This window comes from Papaver somniferum, unplaced genomic scaffold (assembly GCF_003573695.1).
Source record: "Papaver somniferum cultivar HN1 unplaced genomic scaffold, ASM357369v1 unplaced-scaffold_57, whole genome shotgun sequence".
NCBI lineage: Eukaryota > Viridiplantae > Streptophyta > Magnoliopsida > Ranunculales > Papaveraceae > Papaver > Papaver somniferum.
In genome coordinates, this window is record NW_020648415.1 from 2,462,667 (window position 1) to 2,487,063 (window position 24,397).

At 36.7% G+C, this 24,397-nt stretch overlaps 2 protein-coding genes across 3 annotated transcripts in view; both read left to right on the plus strand.

Moving 5' to 3' along the window:
• LOC113343297 (multisite-specific tRNA:(cytosine-C(5))-methyltransferase-like) overlaps positions 1-15,804 on the plus strand; it is a 40,830-nt gene extending 25,026 nt beyond the window's left edge. Inside the window, 9 exon segments of the mRNA XM_026587534.1 lie at positions 12,003-12,055; positions 12,174-12,278; positions 12,396-12,410; positions 13,370-13,485; positions 13,599-13,629; positions 13,757-13,805; positions 14,064-14,149; positions 14,336-14,815; positions 14,937-15,804. Coding sequence (XP_026443319.1) covers positions 12,003-12,055; positions 12,174-12,278; positions 12,396-12,410; positions 13,370-13,485; positions 13,599-13,629; positions 13,757-13,805; positions 14,064-14,149; positions 14,336-14,815; positions 14,937-15,383 — 1,382 coding nt within the window. The 3' untranslated portion in view covers positions 15,384-15,804.
• Positions 15,805-16,587: 783 nt separating this feature from the next.
• Positions 16,588-24,193, plus strand: LOC113343319 (ribosome biogenesis protein bms1-like). 2 transcript variants are annotated; one of them, XM_026587548.1, is made up of 20 exons: positions 16,588-17,088; positions 17,171-17,267; positions 17,356-17,474; positions 17,912-18,102; positions 18,378-18,446; positions 18,534-18,588; positions 19,246-19,348; positions 19,538-19,695; positions 19,805-19,882; positions 19,961-20,057; positions 20,137-20,255; positions 20,409-20,599; positions 20,764-20,974; positions 21,224-21,326; positions 22,039-22,196; positions 22,332-22,571; positions 22,896-23,105; positions 23,195-23,380; positions 23,500-23,640; positions 23,760-24,193. In XM_026587548.1, exons 1-20 carry the CDS (start codon positions 16,864-16,866, stop codon positions 23,967-23,969), a joined length of 2,961 nt encoding a protein of 986 aa, XP_026443333.1. In that variant the 5' UTR covers positions 16,588-16,863; the 3' UTR covers positions 23,970-24,193. The 2 variants fall into 2 exon arrangements, with proteins under 2 accessions (XP_026443333.1, XP_026443334.1); XM_026587549.1 differs by having other exon boundaries at positions 22,896-23,090.
• The last annotated feature ends 204 nt before the right edge of the window (positions 24,194-24,397 follow it).

Sequence of the window (24,397 nt, forward strand, 5' to 3'; positions counted from 1 at the left end):
TACAAAGTATCAACAAAAAAGATTGCGGGAGAAACTACTAGAACTAGAACATCTCTATGACACTCAGGAAGCAATAGCAAAAAAACAATTTAGAGATAACATAATTCTATTAGGGGAGAGAAACACAAAATGTTTTTGTACAATTACCCTGAGAATACGTAAATGGGACAACATAGAAAGTATGTTAAATGAACAAATATAGTAACTATAAATAAAATAGAGATTAGTAAAATTCTAACTAACTACTTTCAAACTCTCTTCAGTGAAAGCTCAACTGAACAGACTTCAGATGACCCAATTTTCAAAAACATTTTACCAGTCTTAACTCCTCTTGACAATTCCAGTATTTTGACAACTCCTTCAAAAGAGAAAATTTTCTTAGTTCTAAAAAATATGAAACCTAACAAGCCACCTGATCCCGATGGATTTCCAGTTAGTTTCTTTTTATACAACTGGGAAACTGTTGGTCCCCAAGTTATTTCTACGGTTCATAATTTCTTCCTAAACAAGAACATACACCATGAAATAAATAGAACCCATCTTTTCCTAATACTTAAAATAAAACAACCAAAAACCCCCAGTCAATTCAGGCCGATAGGTCTTTGCAACATTGTTATAAAGTGATAGCGAAACGTCTAGCTAATATAATTAAACCTTTCTTAGAGAAAATAATTTCACCTTTTCAATATGCTTTTCTTTCCTCCAGACAAATTTCTGATAATATAATAGTGGCCCATGAATCCACTCCTTTAAAAAGAAAAAAGCCAGAAGTGGAGGATTAAGAATAAAGATAAACATGTCTAAAGATTTTGATAAGGTAAACCAGAACTTCCTCTTCTCTGCCTTGAAATCTTTTGGTTTCAACAAGGATGTTTGTTTGCTTATAGAGCAGCACATTTCAACTACTATAATTTTTGTTCTTCTTAATTATTCGCCATGAGAATCTTTCAAGCCTTCAAGGGGTTTACGGCAAGAAGACCCTCTCTCTCTATACCTTCGTATTTCATCCTTACCTTGTGAATCAATGAATTGTGTAAACTTGAACTAAGCCTATTTAGGGACTGAGTAAAAATAAATTATCAGAATTATCAGATGAAAGCTATATAATATTATAACAAGAGTAGGGGAAATATAGTAATGTAACGTTATAGTTGTAGTTATTTTTTGTTTTTTACTAAGAGCATCTCCACGAGAGGGTGAATCTTTGTTTTTTTTAGTGACACATAGGAATTTATACCCCTGTTTGGCATAAATCCATCTCTAGTAGTAGGTCCTACAAATTAGGAGGGACCAATTACTAAATATGAAGGTGTTCAAGAAAGTTGTTACCTACACCTCCGGCTCCACCCCCACGTCATATTTTTCACTATTTTTTCTTAAAAATTATCTACGAGATGGTTTTTTAGAGCATCTCCAACAGTGGGTGTAAGAAATCCTACGTGGAAGTCTAATTAAGACCTTTATTTAGGAGATTTTACACATACAGTAAATATAGGACCCCATGGTTAAAAACTATCTCCAATAGTGAAGAGCTCAATCCTTAGAATATTTTGTATGATAAAATTTTAACCGTTTATTTTTACTTTAACTAATTTCTAAAAAAAAATAAAAAAAAATGAAAATATGACGTGGAGGTGCAAGTGAAGGTGTAAATAAGACTTTCTTGAACACCTTCATATTTATTTTCACATCCTTCCTAGTTTGTAGGATACAACCATTGGAGATGGATTTATGTTAACTAGGAATTACCAATAGGTACCATTATAGTGTTCTTAATTAGTGGCAGGTCCACCCATTAAAGCCCACTAATCAGAGGTCCGTAATTAAAAGAAAACATGAAAATGGACCAAATTTTTTAAGCCCAGGTCATGTACACGTGCGGGACCAAAGATGTGTATTTCAAAATTTCCTAAAATAACCTTCACCTAACAAATAACATTTTAAGTTTTCTATATTCTCGATCAAAAAAATTTAGATCGGTTTTCTTCTCTCCTTTCTCTTTCTTCTGCTGTTGTTGGTGCTGATGAATTTAGACGTAGGGTTTCTGAAGGTCGCCCTCTTTTTGCAGGTATGTTATCTAATCTTTTCTATAATGTTTGTTTTTGTTTTCTGTTATGCTTTCAACTGAATCATAAAGATTAGATAGATTTCATGATTTTGGTAACTCGATTATAATGATGTTCTCTATGTTAGTGATTTCTGTGATTTACATTGTTTATATTTCTATTTGTGAATTTCTTTTTTTGTTTTTGTTTTTATAAATCTTCTTTGTGATTGTTCGATTCTGTTGTTTCTCATATATTCTTAAAAAAGTGAGAGATATATGCTTTCGATTTCATTATCTTTCTGTTTTCGCTTCAAAATCAGGCTTGTTTATACTTTCAGATCGTATTATCCAGTAGTACATATACGGAATACTCATAGAGCTCGGTCGTTTTGTTATTTTTTTATGAATCTTGTTCATATTTATTCTGTTATTTGGTTAGATTATCATGTTTTTAATGATTTTAGCTATCGATTTTATTATTTTTCTGTTTTCGATTTGTTTGTACTTTCAGATCGTATTATCCATCAGTACATATATGGAATACTCATAGAAACTGCTCTTAGATTCTGGTTCTTTCATAGATCTCTCATTTTTTTAGTTTGATCCATCAGTACGTATGTGAAATACCGTATTATGTGCTTCGATTCTGTTGTTTCTCATAGATTTTTAATTATTCTTGTCATGAAGTTGATTTGCAGTTCATGAAACTGCAGTATATATATGACATACTCATAGAAACTTCTCTTAGATTTTGTTTCTTTCATAGATCTCTCACTTTTTTAGTTTGATCCATCAGTACATATGTGAAATACCGCATTATGTGCTTCGATTCTGCTGTTTCTCATAGATCCTTAATTATTCTTGTCATGCAGTTGATTTGTAGTTCATGAATCTGCAGTACATATATGGCATACTCATAGAAACTGCTCTTAGATTCTGTTTCTTTCATAGATCTCTCACTTTTTTTAGTTTGATCCATCATTACATATGTCAAATACCATATTATGTGCTTAGATTCTGCTATTTCTGATAGATCCTTAATTATTCTTGTCATGCAGTTTGATTTGTAGTTCATGAATCTGCAGTACATATATGGCATACTCATAGAAACTGCTCCTAGATTCTGTTTTTTTCATAGATCTCTCACTTGTTTTAGTATTGATCCATCAGTACATATGTGAAATACTGTGTACTAATACTGTTACATCTTTGTCACATTTACAGGTTCAAAACATGTCTGATGCTGAGTGATCCTGATGAGTGCTAAAAAGTGCATATTTCTATATATTTTTCTTGGCATTTAACTCATCTTTTGTGCATTAATTCTACATTTTATCCCATATTCTGTATTTTCTTTGTTTTCAAGAATAAATATTTTTATTAATTAATTTTGCATTTTTAGGTAATAAATAAAGTTTGGATGAATAGCGGAGCGGAAAAGAGCAGAAAAGCGGTGAAAAGCCGGGAGGAATTACACAAAGAAGCCGCGAAGAATGTTGTGCACAAGACCAAAAGGCTGGAAGTGGGTTTGAAGAGGAAGAATTGTTCTTAAAGAAGATATGGGATTGGCATACCCAAGGCCCAAAACCCTCACCCAAATCCATTTCATATATCCATACCCGTTTCCCTTTCTAGCCGTCAGATTGGATCATCTCAGCATCTTACGGTCGCAGCATCGCCAGTCATCAAAGTCTGAAGCTCCTGTCTAACACTACAGCACCTAACTCCATCTTGAGCCGTCAGCTTCGTTGTACTTCAGCATCCAACGGTCGCTCCTCGCTCCCTTCCATCTCGCTGGTAGATCGATCTATCATTTCTGCATCACACGGCTCAGCTTCGCGAAACATCAAGATTTCATGAGCCTTCTCAACACCCAAACAACCAAATACCTATACCCGCAAAACAAACAACCCCTTCCTCAAACCCCATCGACTCCATCTTCTCCCTCACTCTCTGCAAAACCACCTTACCCTGCCGCACCACCATCATCACCTCCACCTTCCTCAACTGCCACAACCACCACCACTCGAGCCATCATCACTTCTAACAACCAAGACCCACCTTTCTAGCCACTTATATTATCATCTCCTAATCGTTTCATCTCTCAGGAACCCTAGGTTAGGAGTTGATGAAATAGGTGAGGTTAGAGGATAAATCGAAGGCATGGGTAGCATCAGCAGACGAGAAGGAAGCATGGGTCGACGTATTTGAGTGTCATCAGAGATTAGGTGAGTCGATTTTAGATTTTTTAGTAAACCCTAATTTTACTGTTTGGGGATTTTTTGGGGAAAAAGCTTGCATGTATAAATTGAAGACATGGGTGTTGATTTTGGGCATGCCCGGAGTAGCCGGTGCACCAAGTTGTAGTAGTTTATTTTCAGTATTGTGTTCATCATGTTATAATTTAATAACTAGGGTTTTGATGAAACCCATAATCATATGTTAAGATAATTCATGTTCATGTTGTTGTTCTTGTTGTGCTTTATTGCTTTAGGAATGATAGTTAGCTAATGGATCAAATTAGCCTGTGATCAATTTTACTGTAAGAAGACAGTTGATACTAGGGGTGAGTTAGTGAAGTTGGTTGATAAGTCATCCATTTGGGACCTCTCTGGAAGAAGAAATGTGCTTAATTGATAAAGGAATGACAGTTAGATAATTGAACCAAATGAGCCTGTGATAGGTTGCACTGTAAGAAGACAGCTTATACTAGGGGTGAGTTAGGGAGACTAACTGATAGATCATTCAGTGTAGTTTTATCTGGAAAGGAACAAGAACATAATTTGAATAGGTATTGCCTTAGCTTAGGATTATTGGGTGGATTCAAATGCCCTAGTGCTTTTAGTCACTAGAAAGATTTAGAAAACAACACCAGCTCTCTCCAAGTCCCTGTGGACAAACCTCTATTTACATTCTATCTTCATCAAGACACTGTATACTTGTAGGTAAAACATAGGTTGTAGTTTTTAGGTCTCATTCCTTGAGCTAACAAGTTTTTGGCGCCGCTGCCGGGGACTTGGCTGATGTTTTGTTGAAGTTTTTCTTGTATCTTAGTTTGCTGTTTTTGCATAACTTGTTGTGCATCTTACTGTTTTGCATTGCATCTTAGGTTAACTGCATCTTAGTGTAACTTGCATTAGCATCTTGCATATTGCATATTAGTTTGCATCTTAGTTTGTATATCACTGCTGTATTGATCCCTCATTGCTTCTTTTTCAAGAGAAACTTACTTCTCTTTTTGAGCCAACAGGTGTTGCTGCTGCTGCTGCTTCCTGTTGCTGCTGCCAGCCTCTGCTGCTGTGCTGCTGCTGCTGGGATTTCCACTTGCTGCTGCTGGTGCTGAGCCTCTGGTGCTCTTGCTGTTGTTGATGCAGCTGTGCTGCTACTTTCTTCTTCTCCATGCTGCTGCTGCTACTTCTTCCTGCTGCTGCTGGTGCTTGGGCCATTGCTACAGCCAGCCTCTGGTGCTGCTGTTGTTTTCCTTCTGCTATTGTTGAGTTGCTGGTCTGAGCTTGTTGCTGAGAGCCAAAGCCCAACTGGGCCTCTCCAACAAAAGTTTAGGAAGATCCAAAGCCCAACTGGGCTTGTGCAATTTAAGAAAAGGGATAAAAGCCCAACTGGGCTTCCCTCCAAAAAGGTAAGCCTAAACCCAAACCCAAATTTTTTGGGCTTGTAACTTTTTTGGTTTGTATTGTTATTCTCTTTTGGGCTTGTAATTGTAATTATCTTTTTGGGCATGTAATAATTATTTTAATTTTATTTTTTTTATTTTTTTTATTTGGGATTGTAATAGTTTTAGTTTTATTTTTATTTTGTTTTTTTGTGTGGGTTTGTAATAATTAGTTTTATTTTTATTTCTTTCTTTATTTGGGCTTGTAATTTAGTTGTTTGTTAGGCTTGTAGTTTCTTTTAAACTAAAATTTGGGCTTCAAAACCCAACACAAAAAAAAAATTGCTCCTAATTTCAAAAACCAAATTTTTGCTCCCAAATTAAACCAAATTTTTATCATCTCCCTTTAAAAAAAAAAAAAAAAAAAAATCAAATTATGGGCCTTACTTTTTTGTGATTTGTGTGATTATTTCATAAAACAAAGACATGTCTGGATTTTGGTCTGCCTCTGGGAATAAATCTATTAGAGATGCTTACGGGCAAGATTCACCTTATAAGCCTCCCACAGACCATGATGTCAATAGTTATAGGGATTATAATTATGGACCTTTTCAAGGTCATGAGCCTCAATATGCAAACCCGTATAACTATTCACCCATGTATCAACCTAGCCAACCTAATATGCATGTTTGTACCTTTTGTGGTGGTTTAGACCACCCTGATGAATATTGCTATGTTTTGCATGAATTTAGGAAATCTAGGGGATACCATGAAAATCCAAATTATGAAATGCCCACAAATTGTGAGGCTGGTAGTCATTGGGACCATAATCAACCTTTCGAAGGTTGCGATCAATATTTTGTAAACCCTAATGACCATGCACACATGTACCATTCACCACAATTTGAACATGAAGAATTTTGTACTCCCATGAATTTAGACTCCACCGTAGAAGCTCTCAGACTCGGTGAGCAAAATTCTGATAGAACTATATCACGCATTCAGGCGAAGTTAGATCAGATTTTGCTTCAACTACAAAAGGAGGAAATTCATGAGGAAATGCATGTTGTCCCTAATGAAGTGTCCAGTCCCATTCATCTAAATGATATTGAATATGAACCTGATTTAGAGGAACATGAATCGACTAAGGACACCACCACTTTTAATGAGGATCAATATGCATGTTACCATGATGATGATTATGATGATAATGATATGTTAGAAGAACATGTTTTTGCTGAAAATATTGTGGAACCTTTTGGTTCAATAACATATGGCTTCTCAGCCTCAACCTTCATGAATGTTGTTTCTTCTGATACTCATTGTAATTCATATGATTTTGATTCTAATATGGGGCTTGTACAATTCTTCTGTGAAGATGAACATGACATAGGAATAGTTGAATCTTCTGTAGACACTAATTTTATTATGCATGAGGACGAATTTGATGTGTCTGATTCCTTGCCTAAGTCACAAAATGTTATTTCTTCCGGTGATGATTTGAGTACTTCGAACAATCATGATACTGATTTAGGTCTTGATGTTTTTTCGATGAATGTGAGCATGTTTTACCTGTTTCTGATTTAGGGAAAGTATGTGTTGGTACTATTGATCGTACCCATGAAAATAATTTAGATGTACCCACTTTCTTACCTAAATCTCAAATCGAGATTATTCCACCCAACCTAGATTTGGTTTGCAACAAAAATTTTAAACCAACTTTTCTGAAAATTCCCAATCTAGGATTGGAACTGTGTGCCTCCCAAGTCTTCTTGGACTATTTTGCTTCAAAATATAACACTTTTAAAGAGCCACAGTTGGAATGCATTTCTTTGCCCATCCCGAAAACAGTCCATTATGAGTTAGACCTTTTGAATCCTGAACCCCTAAAATTAAAAGATTTTGTGCTTAAAAGTAAACCTGTTGAACAATTTAGGTTTAGGGGTGATTCATTCGGTTTTTCACTCTCACTCCCATTTAAGTCCAATTTTAGTGTTTTGAAACTTTCTATGTTTCAACACTTTGTCTTTTGGGTTGATCCTCAACTCTTTAGACTTTATGTATATAGTGAATTTTTTGTACATAATCTGGTAGGTAGTTTTTAGTTTTTTTTTTTATATTTACTACCCATGGCGATCGCGGCTGAAATACGTTGGATTCTAACCATGAATATGGAGTTCGTTTATTTCTTTCGTCAAATCGGGTATCTCTTCCTTTCTCTCAAAACTCAACATGTTTTTCCGATTGTCCAAGTTATGAATATGTTTATCTTTAGAAACATTGAGGACAATGTTTAGTTTAGGTTTGGGGGAAAGTAGATACCACGATATCATGTTAATTGAAAAAACTCCCTCTTTTTGAAAAAAAAAATTAAAAAAATTAAAAAAAAAAATCATAAAAATGAGCTCATTTACCTTGAAATGTTGACTCTTGTGCAAATATGTATTTTTAGTCTAGATATTTAGGCACCCCTGATTCTAGCACAATTTACATGTGATAAGAAACTTGCACGCGCACGATCTACCAATACATGTATAGCCTCGATCTTCAAGGTGTTTGATAGGAAGTTAGATTGCCAATCACTTTAGAATACTGAATGAGACTTGACTAGCTTGTTCTTTGGTTGGCTGGGATAGAAGTTGGAGGATACATTAAGAAAGACAACCATCGAATTTAACTGGGTGCATCAAAAAGGGCTACCTCTTGCTAAGTGTCATGTAATTTTTATTCCTTTCTCTCTATGTATCAAAAGAGTTACCATGTTGTAATTTCCATTCACAAATATAAAAAAAATAAAAAAATAAAAAAAAAATAAAAAAAAAATCAAGTATATATCAATTCTATCCTCTTGTTCCAAAAATAAAAGAGAGTAGTCAATGTAAATAAGAGTCATGTAAAGAGTCATGTAAAGAGTCATTTTGTTGTTTCATTGTAATAATCAAGGAGGGTGTATGCCATTGATGTACAACGCGAGTAATTGTGAAATACCTCCAACTCATTCACAATTTTCGTAAAGTCCGGACAGCTAGCTAGATTTTGACCTCGGTTCTTAGCCTGAGAAACTATCTCTTGGTGATTAGTAGTCATAACATCCGATCTTTCTTTACACATGTATAGATACACTTTACACTCTTATCACGTGTCTTTAGTTGTTATCAGTGCTAGGATTGTGCCTTAGATAGCTAGATTGACATCTCCATTTTGCTGTGAGCTTCTACTGTCTTGCACATGTCACATTTGATGGAATCTGAGCTTATATTTTGTCCTAGAACTTTGTAGGTACGTTCTAAGCAAACCTTCACGAGACTTCACTCGTCCACTAGGGACACTTAGTGGTTTAAAAGGCTTAGTGCATATGCTAAATGCATTCGAGAGACCAGCGACAGTGGCATAGGTAGGATTTCCTTAGTTTTGTTTTACTTGAGAACAAGTAAAATTAAGGTTTGGGGGTATTTGATGAGAGCTAAAAAGGTGCATATTTCTATATATTTTTCTTGGCATTTAACTCATCTTTTGTGCATTAATTCTACATTTTATCCCATATTCTGTATTTTCTTTGTTTTCAAGAATAAATATTTTTATTAATTAATTTTGCATTTTTAGGTAATAAATAAAGTTTGGATGAATAGCGGAGCGGAAAAGAGCAGAAAAGCGGTGAAAAGCCGGGAGGAATTGCACAAGGAAGCCGCGAAGAATGTTGTGCACAAGACCAAAAGGCTGGAAGTGGGCTTGAAGAGGAAGAATTGTTCTTAAAGAAGATATGGGCTTGGCATACCCAAGGACCAAAACCCTCACCCAAATCCATTTCATATATCCATACCCGTTTCCCTTTCTAGCCGTCAGATTGGATCATCTCAGCATCTTACGGTCGCAGCATCGCCAGTCATCAAAGTCTGAAGCTCCTGTCTAACACTACAGCACCTAACTCCATATTGAGCCGTCAGCTTAGTTGTACTTCAGCATCCAACGGTCGCTCCTCGCTCCCTTCCATCTCGCTGTTAGATCGATCTATCATTTCCGCATCACACGGCTCAGCTTCGCGAAACATCAAGATTTCATGAGCCTGCTCAACACCCAAACAACCAAATACCTATACCCGCAAAACAAACAACCCCTTCCTCAAACCCCATCGACTCCATCTTCTCCCTCACCCTCTGCAACACCACCTTACCCTGCCGCACCACCATCATCACCTCCACCTTCCTCAACTGCCACAACCACCACCACTCGAGCCATCATCACTTCTAACAACCAAGACCTACCTTTCTAGCCACTTATATTATCATCTCCTAATCGTTTCATCTCTCAGGAACCCTAGGTTAGGAGTTGATGAAATAGGTGAGGTTAGAGGATAAATCGAAGGCATGGGTAGCATCAGCAGACGAGAAGGAAGCATGGGTCGACGTATTTGAGTGTCATCAGAGATTAGGTGAGTCGATTTTAGATTTTTTTAGTAAACCCTAATTTTACTGTTTGGGGATTTTTTGGGGAAAAAGCTTGCATGTATAAATTGAAGACATGGGTGTTGATTTTGGGCATGCCCGGAGTAGCCGGTGCACCAAGTTGTAGTAGTTTATTTTCAGTATTGTGTTCATCATGTTATAATTTAATAACTAGGGTTTTGATGAAACCCATTATCATATGTTAAGATAATTCATGTTCATGTTGTTGTTCTTGTTGTGCTTCATTGCTTTAGGAATGATAGTTAGCTAATGGATCAAATTAGCGTGTGATCAATTGTACTGTAAGAAGACAGTTGATACTAGGGGTGAGTTAGTGAAGTTGGTTGATAAGTCATCCATTTGAGACCTCTCTGGAAGAAGAAATGTGCTTAATTGATAAAGGAATGACAGTTAGCTAATTGAACCAAATGAGCCTGTGATAGGTTGTACTGTAAGAAGACAACTTATACTAGGGGTGAGTTAGGGAGACTAACTGATAGATCATTCAGTGTAGTTTTATCTGGAAAGGAACAAGAACATAATTTGAATAGGTATTGCCTTAGCTTAGGATTATTGGGTGGATTCAAATGCCCTAGTGCTTTTAGTCACTAGAAAGATTTAGAAAACAACACCAGCTCTCTCCAAGTCCCTGTGGACAAACCTCTATTTACATTCTATCTTCATCAAGACACTGTATACTTGTAGGTAAAACATAGGTTGTAGTTTTTAGGTCTCATTCCTTGAGCTAACAGATCCAATCCAAATACTTACTCCTATGCATACATTTATTATAAGCATCATCATTTTGCCTTCCTTCTGGAAACCAGGCTATGTAATGCTGGTATTAATTGATAGTCCCGACAGTTCCTTCATAAATGCCTTTCTACATGGATCAGAGAGTGCACCAGCTCATTGTATACTGATGTCTACTTTCCAAATGATTCATACACAGGTTTGTACTCGCCATTTTCTTTGTGCTTTCTCTTTGTGTTTTCATGAATCTTCAGTACATATGTCACATACTGATAGGAAGTGCTCTTTGTTATGTTTGATTCAGTACGTATATGAAATACTGAAATAAATGATCTTTGTTACGTTTGATTCAGTACTGGAATTGGATATGGAGATGATCTGGAGCTGCAGTTCAGAACTTATTGCAAGAAATGACAGGTTTTGAATGATAGGAACAAGAGTTGCTATTGGTTCAGATTTGCAAGCTTGTGAAATTGGTGGTGGTCTTGATAAAGTTACAAATTGGTTGTGATGTGTGTTTGAAAGAAGGTGTGCTGAAAATGGATTTGGAGGAACATAGAAGGTTGGGTTGCTACATTGTATGATCCTACAATGTATGTGATGTAATACGTTTTCTAATTTATTTATCATTGATTCTTACAGATTTGTACTCTACCTGGAAGCAGTGCAGCAAATATGTACTCGAATTTGTAAGCATTCAGATATATAATTGGATTTGTAAGCAATACGACAGATATGTACTCAGACAGATATGTACTCAAATTTGTAAACAGTGTAACAAATATGTACTCGAATTTTTAAGCAGTGTACCAGATATGTACTCAAATTTGTAAGCAGTGTAGACACACACGTTTGGTAGTAATGGGCATTATGGACATTTTCATGTTTTAATTAATTTTGGACCTCCGGATAAAAAAAATTCCGGTTGGACCCTACTATAAATAACTATATGGGCCTAGGACCAAACAAGAAATTTTCCTTATGTTAATTGGGTCTAAAATCCTATGTGTCATTAAAAATAAAAAAATTCACCCTTTATTAAAGATGATCTTAAATATTAGGATGCAGACCCCATAAATAAAAGGACTAATAAAAAAAAAAAGCCACGTAACATTATTTGCACGTTCTCCTGGAGTCTTTGCTTTAATAGGCTGTATGAGCAAAGGTGGGAGTCGTGGGACTGAACTTCTCACAGTTCCTAGGGTAAAAATGGGGAAGAGAAAAAGATCATAAACAAAACAAAAGGAAGATATCTTTTGATGCATATTACAAAGTAAGACCAAAGACCCCTTTGCTTGTTTTTCTCTAATAATCGATATAGATTCATGGCTATGATTTTTGTTTGGAACGAAGTACAGTGAAGGAAGAGGAATGGAAAGTGTTTATGGATGTACTTCATAAACCATTGCCGTCTGCTTTCAGAATCAATTCCAGGAATTTTTAATTTTGTTTCCGTCTGCTTTCAGAATCAATTCCAGGTATTTTTAATTTTGATTCTTCTTTGTGTATTGACTTGTGAAATTAGATTGCTTTGAATGTTTAGGCTATTCAAATTCAGGTAGGTTGATAAGTTAGAAGCATGAAGTTTTTTAGATGAAATTCAAACTGCTAAACACCCTTGACATCGTTTAATCAAAACAACTTAACATGGTCAGACCCTTTACTCCTCAAGCTTGTCAATAGCTAGCAGCAATAGACTTGGTATAATTCTTCCAACTTGTTTTTGTATTGATAGTCGCGTTGCTGATCCTCTTCTCGTCTCTTTGTTACAATGACGAAACCGAAAATCTTTAGAACTCTCATTTAGATATCTACTCAAACTGAAACATGTAAGTTCGAGAAATTAATTACTCAATAGAATGAATGGGGAACATTGTCGTTTTTATTTTTATTTATTTTTATTATGTTTCCTGTTTTCTGATTCTATTCATGATGCTCTTTTGTCTGTTCAAGAGCTTCATGTTTTATTAATTTCATCCCTTCATCCTTTTCCAACTGAATGATATCTTCTAGTTCCGTTGTTCCTTCTTCTGATTATAGAACTCCATAAATGAGGATACTCTTCCTTCTTTTCATAAGTCCTTTTTCTGTTCCAGTTTCTCACTTGTTCTCTTCTATTCCTGTCCTGCGATTCTTCGATATCTAGACTACATTTTTGAAAAACATTAATTAAGCCAAACATGTAATAAGGATATGACAGTTGAAGACAACCAGGGGACAAATCATTACCTCTACTCTAAATGTACTGGATAAAGATTAAAATTTGGATTCTGTGTAATCAATTTCTATTTCTGTGTTTAGCAATATCGAAATCTGAGGCTTTTCGTTGTTGGTGAATTTGTTTTCTGATTTTTGTATAGTGGGCAATTTTATGAAGATATTTGTTCGCAGTTAGGGGATAACTTTATGATCTTGAATTCCAGGTGTGCACAATTGCTCTGTGTATATTTATAAGTTTTATATGCTTGTATTGCAGTTGCGGAATTTTTTCTCAGATGATTTTCTTATTATTGGCAGGTGACTGATGGTGATGAAGGGATACCTGTCAGACCATTACCTTGGTATCCGAATAATATGGCTTGGCATTCGATTTTTTCAAGAATGCAGCTACACAAGAATCAAACTCTTGAGAGGTAAACCATGACGTCTTATATTTTGGTGATACTACCTTTCAAAATGGTTTAACCTGGAAGTTTTCAGTTGAGATTAGTCTCCCTTGTTAGTATTCTGTAATTATTACTTTTAGCTACATAACACGGCAAGAGGCTGACAGCATGGTGAGCAGATTTTTCCCAATTCAGTTGCTCCTTGGAGAGTAATTAGTTTATATGTGGTCATTGGTTCACCTCTCTCTCTGTTTGTTATTTGCACCACTGTATGATTACTTGCTTTCTGGTGAGACAGGTACCCTCACTATTCCTGGGTGTACGCCCTGAACATTTCGTACTTGATAGTAAGCTACTATCTCTGTCCGCACTATTGATTAAATTGAGTTATATTATCGCCACTCCTTGCTTTGCTTTCTATGCATAAACCTTTTAGCAACATATTTTCTTAAATACCATTCACATCTAGCTGCCGAAAGCATGTCAGGCCAAAAAGGGTCATGTAGTTCCCAAATGTGTGCTGTAAACTTGTTGACACTGATTTGTTTTCGCGTGAGTTTTTAAAGACTCTGACTTGAATTGACTGTTCGGTTTTACCATATCAGTGTGTGCAGCTCCCGACTCGAAAGCGTTCCAGATACTTGAGATAATGCATCAATCCTCTGACTCAGGTACGCTATCGACTGGACTGGTCATACTCTTTTCTCATTCAGCTATTGTAATTTAGCATTTTAGCTGCTATATCAGGGTCATGTTTTTGCTGCGTCTCTGCTGAATCTGGTAGACTCTTAGCAATCACCTATGTAATATAGAATAATACTTCTCCCATGTCTCTGATATGGGGTTTACTTCTTCTTGCTATTTTGGTTTTGTGTAGGTCATCGCTAATGATTTGGGCAGGTGTAACCTTCTCATCCACCAGACCGAAATAATGTGTTGTGCCAACCTTATAGTTATCAACCATGAGGCCCAGCACTTTCCAAGCTGCAATTTAAGCAAAAAATGGCTTATAGTTATCAACTTTTGTTCGATGGAGTCTTATGTGACGATCCATGAAGCAGAGCCACTCTTTGCAAGGCTCCTGACATTCGGAGGAAGTGGTTGCTACTTACTCGCATCTGGTATTTTCGCTTTTACCTTAAGTCTTGTTACCTTGTTTTTTTTCTTCTTGAGATGCGTTTCCATTTTTATCCAGGAGTGGAGGTATGAACTGCATCTCCTTCAAGTGCAGATCGCTATGTGTGGTATGGTTCTTTTAAACAACATTAGGGAACTGAAATTTGTCAGCTTCTTTATATCTATGATTAAGAGCTGGAAGGTTGAACTCAATTGCTCCCTGGGAATTAAGAGCTGGAAGGTTGATTTTTGATATCTATGATTGTTATTCATGTACTTGTCTAGATATACATTCCTGGATAATTGATGTAGTGCTAAATAACTGATACTACTATATCATCTTATTGACATTTGTATGCCAGGTCCGTGATAAGGGTGTGTCTAAGGACCATAGAACTGCCATTGTGCCAAGCATGTTTCCTTCTGGTCAAAGCTTTGATGCCGAAACAGTGGTTCCTTCAGGTTTAGATGAAAACGTGGTTTCTCCTGGCAATGACAATGAGATGGTGAATGTGACCAAATGTGGATGATTCTGATCATGTTACCGAGCAGTCCGAGATCCGGTGAGTCCCACTGATGCTTTGGAGATGGAGGTTTCAGATCTCCCTCTAGAACGTTGCTTGAAGATAGTGCCCCATGATCTGAACACCAGAGCGTTTTTCATTGCCGTTGGTGCCTATGCCTTTTTTATTAGATGGGATTGGTCCCTAATATTTAATTTAAGCTCATGGCTTACGGAAACTTACACTTTCGTATCTGACTTGCTTGAGTGTTGCTTAATATTGTGTTTATTCCACATAACGAAATGAAGTCTGAGGAACTCCTGTAAAGAGACTTGTTAAAACTGGAAACCAAAGATAAGTATATCGAGGATTATTCTGTGCCGAGGCGGAAATCGACAGAAGGATGACGTATGGTGGCCTTTGTTGAGGGAGAGCCTGGGTTCCAAGACGTAGCTTGTGCTATAAGAACATAGAGTTGTATTCGAGAAACATCCAACGCTAGTGGATTTCAATGGAAGAAAAGATGTTAGAAATACACGGAAGAAAGGAGATTATGAAGAAATACCAACCAAAGCCGCCTATGATGCCATGGTCTCCTATAGACGGGTCTTGACTTGCGCAATGGATCATTATGGAGAAACTCCCACTTATTTTACCTTCTTCCGACCCGTAATGGAATATATCATAATCGGCCGAAAATCAATCAAAATGCGGCAAAATCCTATAAAGACAAGCTGAACATATGAAAATATAATACTAAATTATATCAAATCCAACATTAGAAATATTTTCATTTTTTAAATTATTATTTCTAATTAAAGTTTTGCTAATATATTTTTCACTTACGAACAAAAACAACAAATCAAACAGAGCTTGTGATTGCTAGCCTAGAAACAGGCTGGGCTCCAACTCCTCTCTGGATAGCAACACCTAGTCTATGGAAAATAAAACTACCAAAACCACTACTCGCGTCATCACTAACTAAGCAATTCTTCAAACGCTTGAAAAAGCACAAAGTGTCTAGGTGTTCAAATTCTATATTCTTTTTTTATTTTTTGCCCTAGACTACATCCAAACTCCTTAAATTGAAGTGGATTTAAGCAATTACAGGGCTTGAACCCCTATCTCCACAGTGGGAGGGAGCATACCAACCACCGGAACACTTGGTGATTGGCTTAACGTATATAAAATGTGCCCATCCAAACTCCTAGCTTAACGTATATAAAATGTGGGAAAAACAAATTACCAGTGTAAAATTTGGAAAAAAAAAAAAAGACTGTGTGTGTGAGATTTCACCAAGAATTTTCCAGAAAGAAAATTATCAGCCGTCTCAAATCCTAAACGTGTCTTGCAGCTGAACTCCATATCCGGAAGTCATTACCCTCAGGGACCCGCAGAGTGTCCCTGGCTGAATGCAAACAGCCAATAAAGGTGTGACACATTATGGGGGAGAGAGGCTGGGTATAAAGTATTTTCTCAATTCCTTATTTTGGTCGCAAGTTCAAACCCTCTCAGGTCATTCTTTACTGTACTAGTTCAAAAGCCGAGAGGGTCTGATACAACAAAAAAACTCCCCAAATCGATAGAGATCCTTCGCGTGTTCTCTCAGTCGGTCTCATCTCTTCCATATAGAGACCTCCCAAATCGGAATTCGAAAGAAAAACCCTAAAAATTATGTACCACCCACCGCACATCTACTCAGAGCGACACAAAAGTTAAAATTATAAACCCTAACTTAAAAAGATAATCAGAAATTCTGGTGTATTTCTAGGGTTTCAAAGTGAAAATGGCAATTGCTTCTTCTTCTTCTGGTAATCATGTGTTATGTGGCGTAAGTTATCTTAAAGTATTTAAAACCAGTCCAGAGGTATCTGCTGCTGGATTACAATCTCAAGCAGCAGCTACTACTACAAATGAGCAGAAAGATACAGCTGCTTCTATTCAACTTACTGATGAAGTGGAAGAAGAGGAACCACCTCCTTATGTTATTGTTGTCCAAGGACCTCGCAAGGTAATTTTACTTATTAAAGTATATCACAGACATTAATTTTCCCTGTTTAGTGCTTCTAATTTATCGTGTTCTGTTCAACTAGGTTGGGAAGTCCCTGTTGATTAGGTCACTGGTAGAGCATTACACCGAGGAAAATCTTGATTTAGTATGCATGCGAGGGCCCTTTACCGTCATATCAGGTATATTTATACTCCTTATCTTTTTATTGTTTCTTAGACAGATTGGTTTGGTTTCATGGTCTCACCATGTCTTTTGGTTTTTTGTTAGGTGGGCAAAGACGGATACAGTTTGTGGAGTGTCCGAATAGTTTTAATGGTATGCTTGATGCTGCAAAGTATGCGGACGCTGTGATATTACTCATTGATGCATATGTTGGCTTTGAATTGGTAAGTAACTACATTTGAAACTTCAGAATGTATTTTTAATTAACCTTCAGGTAACAATGATTGCGAGTTGTAATTGCTGCCGTTTTCTCTTGGTTCATACTTGATAACAGTTAACACTAGTCTAGTGTTCATCTCGATAAATTTCTTTTAAGAATTTGGATACCCACTCCACTATATCCTACTGGACATTTCTTCATTGTGATACTCCAAGTTTTGGGCTTGGCACTTTAAGATTTTTCAGATGTTAAATTTGTTTTTATGAGTACCATCCTACATATTTTTACCACAACTTAGCTTTCTGTTAACCTTTAAACCTCTAATGAAATAATTTGCCAACTTAATGAAATAATTCTTTGTTGCCTATAAAGTAAGATCAGTTTTAAGAGAAGCAAGTTGGAATATAAGTTTTAATTGCAAGATGCTTTTGCTGATTTCAGGAAACACTTGAGTTTGTTAGCGCGTTACGAGTTCACGGCATGCCGAACGTTACGGGGGTGCTGACATCTCTTGATATGTTCGAAAATGTAGGAGAACAAACAAAAACCAAAGAACGCCTCATGAATCATTTCCATGCTGAAATATTTGAAGGAGCAAGACTATTCTGTTTATCTGGACTCGAACATGGGATGTAAGTTTCTTATGATTGAATATGGATACTAGCTCTGTGTGTTTTATGCGCGTTTCTTATACCATTTTGTGGTACCCACTGAAAATACTTAACTTGGTCGCCCGCTTTCGAACCGGCGGAAGCACCACCCCATCAGCCAAAGGTTTTCCTACCCGGTCCAAAAGAACAAATTGGTACCCTAGTATCAGCTGAATCTGTGAGTGAAGCTAAATGACTCACTCAAAAGTAAACAAGAAAAAGTATAGTCCATCACTGTTTCTTATCTATTCTAACAGGTACCCGGAGCATGAAATTTGCGATCTGGCAAGCTTCATATCGTTTATGGATTTCCACCCTTTGTCATGGTGAGCTGCACAACCTTATGTGTTGGTAGACTGTTTTGAAGATCTTACTCTGCCAGAAAGAGTGCTGATGGATAACAGATGCAATAGGGACATTGTTTTGTATGGTTATCTCCGAGGTTGTGATATCAAGAAAGGAGCTAAGGTACTTGTCTTGGGGGGGGGGGGGGGGGGGGGGGGGGGGGGGGTGCTAATTGATGCCAATCTTGCTTTTTATTCTGTCACATTTTGGAGCTAGAGACACTTCTGTAGATGCATCCTTCTAGATATCTCTTATGTTTAATAAGAGCATATTCACTTGTTATAACATACTCCTAAATCACATATTGCTCCTAATTTTGTGTGATTAGTATCATTTGCTTTCTTCTTTTCTCATATATGCTAGATGCAACTCAACAGTCTTGGTGCATGTAGGCTTTTAGATGTATTAATATTTTCACTAGTGCAAAAGTTTTAAGTATATTGTGTTAATTCTTTAGCATTTCGATGCACAATATATTGTCGGTTGCGGTATTAATGAAAATTTTGGCTACAAGTATCACTTTCACATTATATAATTAAACCTCAAGCTTAGTTCCAATGAATATTATCCTTGCCTTCCTCTATGTGGAAAAGCAAGGGGATGTTCTAAGAGTCCTGAACAGTAACTGTTTCCTGTAATCATAATTAGTTCTGTTTGCTCTATAAAGGCGTGTCATGTTTTTCTATGTTGATCAGTAACTGTTATTTTCACTTCTCCACCATGAGTGTTGCTCATATTGTTACACCAATATGCAAACTGACTAGAGGAATATTGTGTCAGGTGCACATTGCTGGTGTTGGTGATTTCCCTCTATTAGGTGTAACAAGCTTAGTCGATCCTTTCCCTTTACTGGCTGGTCCCAAAAGGAAGAGATCTCGGAAAGGTGATACCGCAGCTCCATTTTCTCAATCTTACGGGCTGTGTTTCTTTTCACACATTGTTTGTGGAAAACATCAAATTATTGCTAAACACGTGTTTCTATGGATATCTGTAGTAATCTTTGTGCTATTTTTACAATTCTTCTCTTGTTTTCTTGTTATCTTTAGAATTTCCTGAATCTTGTATCTATCAGGAATAGAGCATGACGAGAGCAACGGTTTCAGATCAGGGTCTTATCTAAGGTTGGAGGTCCGAGACGTTCCTTTTGAGATTATTGAAAATTATGATCCTTATCATCCTATTCTCGTTGGAGGCATCAGTCCTGGAGAAGAGAATGCTGGATATATGCAGGTTAATGTGCCTTTTAATTTTATTATCATGAAGTTTGCTGTACTATTTACTCTGCCCATTGAATTCAACATAAATAGATGTTGTACTGTTTATTTTGGTATATGAGCAGAAAGATACAGCTGCTACTGATGTTACGGTGGAAGAAGAACAACCTCCATATGTTATTGTTGCCCATGGAACTCGCAAGGTAATTTTACTTATTAAAGTTGATGATAAACAATTAGCCAGGTTTACTGCTTCTAATTGGTATTGTATTCTGGTCTAGGTTGGGAAGTCCCTATTGATTAGGTCACTAGTAGAGCACTATACCAAGGAAAATCTTTGTTTAGTAAACACGCGAGGCCCAGTTACGACCATATCAGGTATATCTATCTTTTGATGGTTTCATAGACGGGTTGGTTTGGTTTCATCGTCTCACTATGTCTTTTGGTTTTTTGTCAGGTGACCTCAGACGAATACAGTTTGTGGAGTGCCCGAATAATGTTAATGGTATGCTTGATGCTGCAAAATATGCCGACACTGTCATATTACTTATTAATACATATATTGGTTTTGAAATGGTACGTAACATTTGAAAGCTCAGAATATATTTTTAATAGCCTTCCCGTTAACAGCCATTGCGAGTTTCATACTTGATAAATGATAACTATTAGAACTAGGTCACGCCAAGTTAATACGGTATGCTGATTGTATGATGCTTTTGCTGATTTCAGGAAACATTCAAGTTTGTGAACATTTTACGAGTTCATGGCATGCCGAAGGTCTTGGGGGTGCTGACATCTCTTGATTTGTGCAAAAATGTTGAAAAACTAACAAGAACCAAAGAATACCTCGTGAATCATTTCTGTACTGAAATATATGAAGGAGCAAGAGTATTCTGTTTATCTGGACTCGAACACGGAATGTAAGTTTCTTATCATTGGATATGCCAAAGTAACTCGGTTTGTTTCGTGAGAGTATCTTATACCATTTTTAAAGTATCTTATACCATTTTTAAATTTCAAGGGACTCATTAAAAGTAAAATAGATAACACATAGTCCATTATGGTTTCTTGTCTATTCTAACAGGTACCCGAAGCATGAAATTCTTGATCTGGCAAGCTTCATATCTGTTATGGAATTTCATCCTTTGTCATGGCGAGCTGCACAACCTTATGTGTTGGTAGACCGTTATGAAGATGTCACTCTGCCAGAAAGGGTGCTGATGGATAACAGATGCAATAGGGACATTGTTATGTATGGTTATCTTCGAGGTTGTGATATCAAGAAAGGAACTAAGGTACTTATCTTAGAGATGCTAATTGACGCCAATCTTGCATTTTATTCTGTCACTTTTTGGAACTAGAACTGTAATGGCACCACTCACATTGTTTCCTGTAAACACAATAATAACTCTGTTTGTTTTATACAGGCTTGTCCAAATTTCTTCTGTGTTGATCAGTACCTGATAATTCACTTTTTCTACCATGAGTTTTACTTGAATATTGTTCCACCAATATGCAAACTGACTTGAGGTTTATTACGTCAGGTGCACATTGCTGGTGTTGGTGATTTCCCTCTATTTGATGTAACAAGCATAGACGATCCTTGCCCTTTACTGGCTGCTCATAGAAGGAAGAGCTCTCAGGAAGGTGATATCTTCGCTCAGTTTTTCTCAATCTAACAGGCTGTGTTTCTTTTTCACACAATATTGATCAAGCTATCTGAGAGAAGTACATCATATCCTTGCGAACACATATATATCTATAGGTCTTTGAGCTGTCTTCACTATTATTAATTTATTACTATAATTTTTTTATCATTATCAGTCTTTAAAAAAGCTCTGGGGAGGCGCGCTTTTTGGCGCCTCAGTTCCAAAACGCTTCAGAACGTGCGCTATGAAATTAGGTTAGTATTAAAAAAAAAAGAAGGTCTTTTAAGGATAGCCCAGTAAATAATGGGCCCTGTGTCTTATATATATAATGAAAAAAACCTAAACAAATCTCTTAAACTTTCTATTCTATAAGAAGAAAACGTTTCTTCTTCTCCTCCCTTTCTTTTTCCTCTTCTTCTTCTAATCTCTGACCCTTTTTCTTCTGATTTTTCTTCTCATTAGTGATCATCATCTTAGTTTCAAGAGTTGGCAATATGTTGTAACTACAGATTTTATGATTTTCTGCTAGGAAGTTTCATTTACATTTATAAGTATTTATTTCTTTATATTGTTATCTATTTTGCGGGGCAGCGCTTTACTAATGCTTTTTAATAGCGCTTTACGCTTTACTAAGTGAGCGCATCGCTTTACGATTTCGCTATTTTAAACATTGATCATTTTTTGAAATTCCTTAATGTTGCATATTTCAGGAAAAGAGCAGGATGAGAACTCGGGTTTCAGACCAGGGACTTATCTAAGGTTGGAGGTCCAAGATGTTCCTCTCGAGATGGTTGGAAAGATTGATCCTTATCATCCTATTCTTGTCGGAGGTATCAGTCCTGGAGAAGAAAATGTTGGATATATGCAGGTTAATATGCCTTTTCATTTTACTGGCGTAATGTATGCTGTACAAGTTATTGTGTCAGTTGAATGGAAGTATAGCTTAATATATAGTAAGACGGTATCTCATGACTGTTTACTGTTAAATTTTCTGTTCTTCCAGGCGACACTTAAGCGACATACTTGGCACAGGAAATTGTTGAAGACAAGAGACCCTATCATTGTTTCGATTGGTTGGAGGCGGTACCAGACGACCCCTATATATGCCATGGAGGATCACAGTGAGCGGCTTCGAATGCTCAATTATACCCCCGTAGACACGCAGTGTCTTGCAATGTTTTGGGGCCCTCTGGCATCCCCCAATACTGGAGTTGTTGTTTTGCAGTATCTGCCTGACAATAAGGTTTGATGTCTTTTGTTGTAATTTAAAAAACCATTTATTTGGGTGTCCATGTTTTCCTGAAAGCGTCTAGTTGGAAATCAGGAAAAACAATGATATCTCCCCTAGGCCATTAAATTTAAGAAATATGGGGGATATGGCCTTTTGATTTAGGGACATGTAATAATGACGTAGCGGAAATCCTACATCAAATAATCTTTTACCCGGTGAATAAGAGAGTTAACGTTTTACTTTTATCATCTTCGGAGCAAATATATAAATAATAATTGGTTCATGTGATAAGTGCGTATTCCACTTTCTCTAAATGGCTGATGTATGGATCATCAGGCATCTTTTCGTATTTTAGCAACTGCCGTTGTAGTTGAATTTAACGATGCTGCAAAGATATTAAAGAAATGCAAGCGGTCTGGAACTCCTTGGAAGGTCTCTGGGAAGACTGCTCTTATTAAGGATCTTTTTGGATCAGATCATGAAATTGATAAGTTTAAAGGTGCAAAACTTTGGACTGAGAGCGGAATTCAGGTAAAGGTTGAAAAGGTTAGCATTGTAAGTGTTAAATCTTTTACTCTATATGCTCTTTTATTGTATCTTGAGAACTAGCATTCCCGTGGCTTCTTGTTGTGTAGGCTGCAGAAAAAGTGTTCGTGGGGAGATCGAGAAGGAAGGAGGGGCTACTTAGAGAAGGGATTGCTAAGTGCTCGTTTAAGGGCAGAATTTGCATGAGGGATACCATTTTCTTGCGTGTGTGGAAAGAAATTGAGGTTCCTCGTTTCTTCAACCCAGTTGTACCTATGCCTGGTTTATCGGACGGGGTTAGTATCTACTTATAATTCTGAGATGATTTAATTTTATGGCTTACAAAATTCCATACTTCAGTATCTGACTCTCATCTGTGTTGGATGCTATGTTTATTCTACATGACGAAACGAAGGCTGAGGAATTCCCAAAAGCAGTGTTATTCGAACATGAAAATTATCAGAAGTCAACTATTGGACGGCGTATGCTGGCCTTTGTTGATGGAGAGCCTAGCTTTCAAGATCGAGCTCATGCTAAGAATTTTGAGTTGCATCATGTAAGAATTGAGATAGTATTGGCTGAGCAAGGCCCTCCCCATAATTTTTTTTTTCTTCAGAATTTTTAATGCATAATCAGAATTTGATTTTGGGTTTGATATGTTGTTTGATTCTACAGTGTGATAAAGAGGAGCAGACAGAATTCGAAAAACATCCAATGCTGGTGATTTCAAAGGAAGAAGAGATGCTAGAAATGCACGAGAGAAAGGAGAGTATGAAGAAATACCAACCAAAGCCTAGGACACAATGGTCAATGGATGAACGGTTCTGGCGTTGCTCAAAAGATTTCCATGGAGATAAAACTCCCACTTATCTTACCTTCTTTTGACCCCGCCGTCAAATCAAATCAAGCAAATACAATATATTTGCTCCATGTTATATTATGTTGTTTAGGAAGACTAGCTATTATATTTCATTTTGCAAAGATCTCGTGTTGTGTCTTTGGCCACTGAACCAGTGTGCGTATCTAATTGTATTTGCTTAAAGTTCCATTAGATTTCTACAAATTGTTTATTCAGAAACTGAAATGTGATCATGTAAAGTTTGCAACATCATCAAAGCTTACCAAGACCGAACTCTTGACCATTTTAATGCAAATTAAAATCTGATTCTGCCAATCCTTGGTAAATCCTAGAGTTAGAAAGCCTTGATGACACTCAGGAGGAAATCTTGACCATTTTAGAAAGCCTTTACGACACTCGGGAGGAAATCGCCGAACAATTGTCAAGAGACAACTTTGTCAAGAGACAACTTTGC

Bases quoted from the DNA above. Each gene is read 5' to 3' on its own strand.
- LOC113343319 (XM_026587548.1), top strand. From the start codon at position 16,864: ATGGCAATTGCTTCTTCTTCTTCTGGTAATCATGTGTTATGTGGCGTA. The intron at 19,349-19,537 runs GTGATACCGCAG...TGTATCTATCAG, and splicing joins AAGGAAGAGATCTCGGAAAG to GAATAGAGCATGACGAGAGC. The intron at 19,883-19,960 runs GTAATTTTACTT...ATTCTGGTCTAG, and splicing joins TTGCCCATGGAACTCGCAAG to GTTGGGAAGTCCCTATTGAT.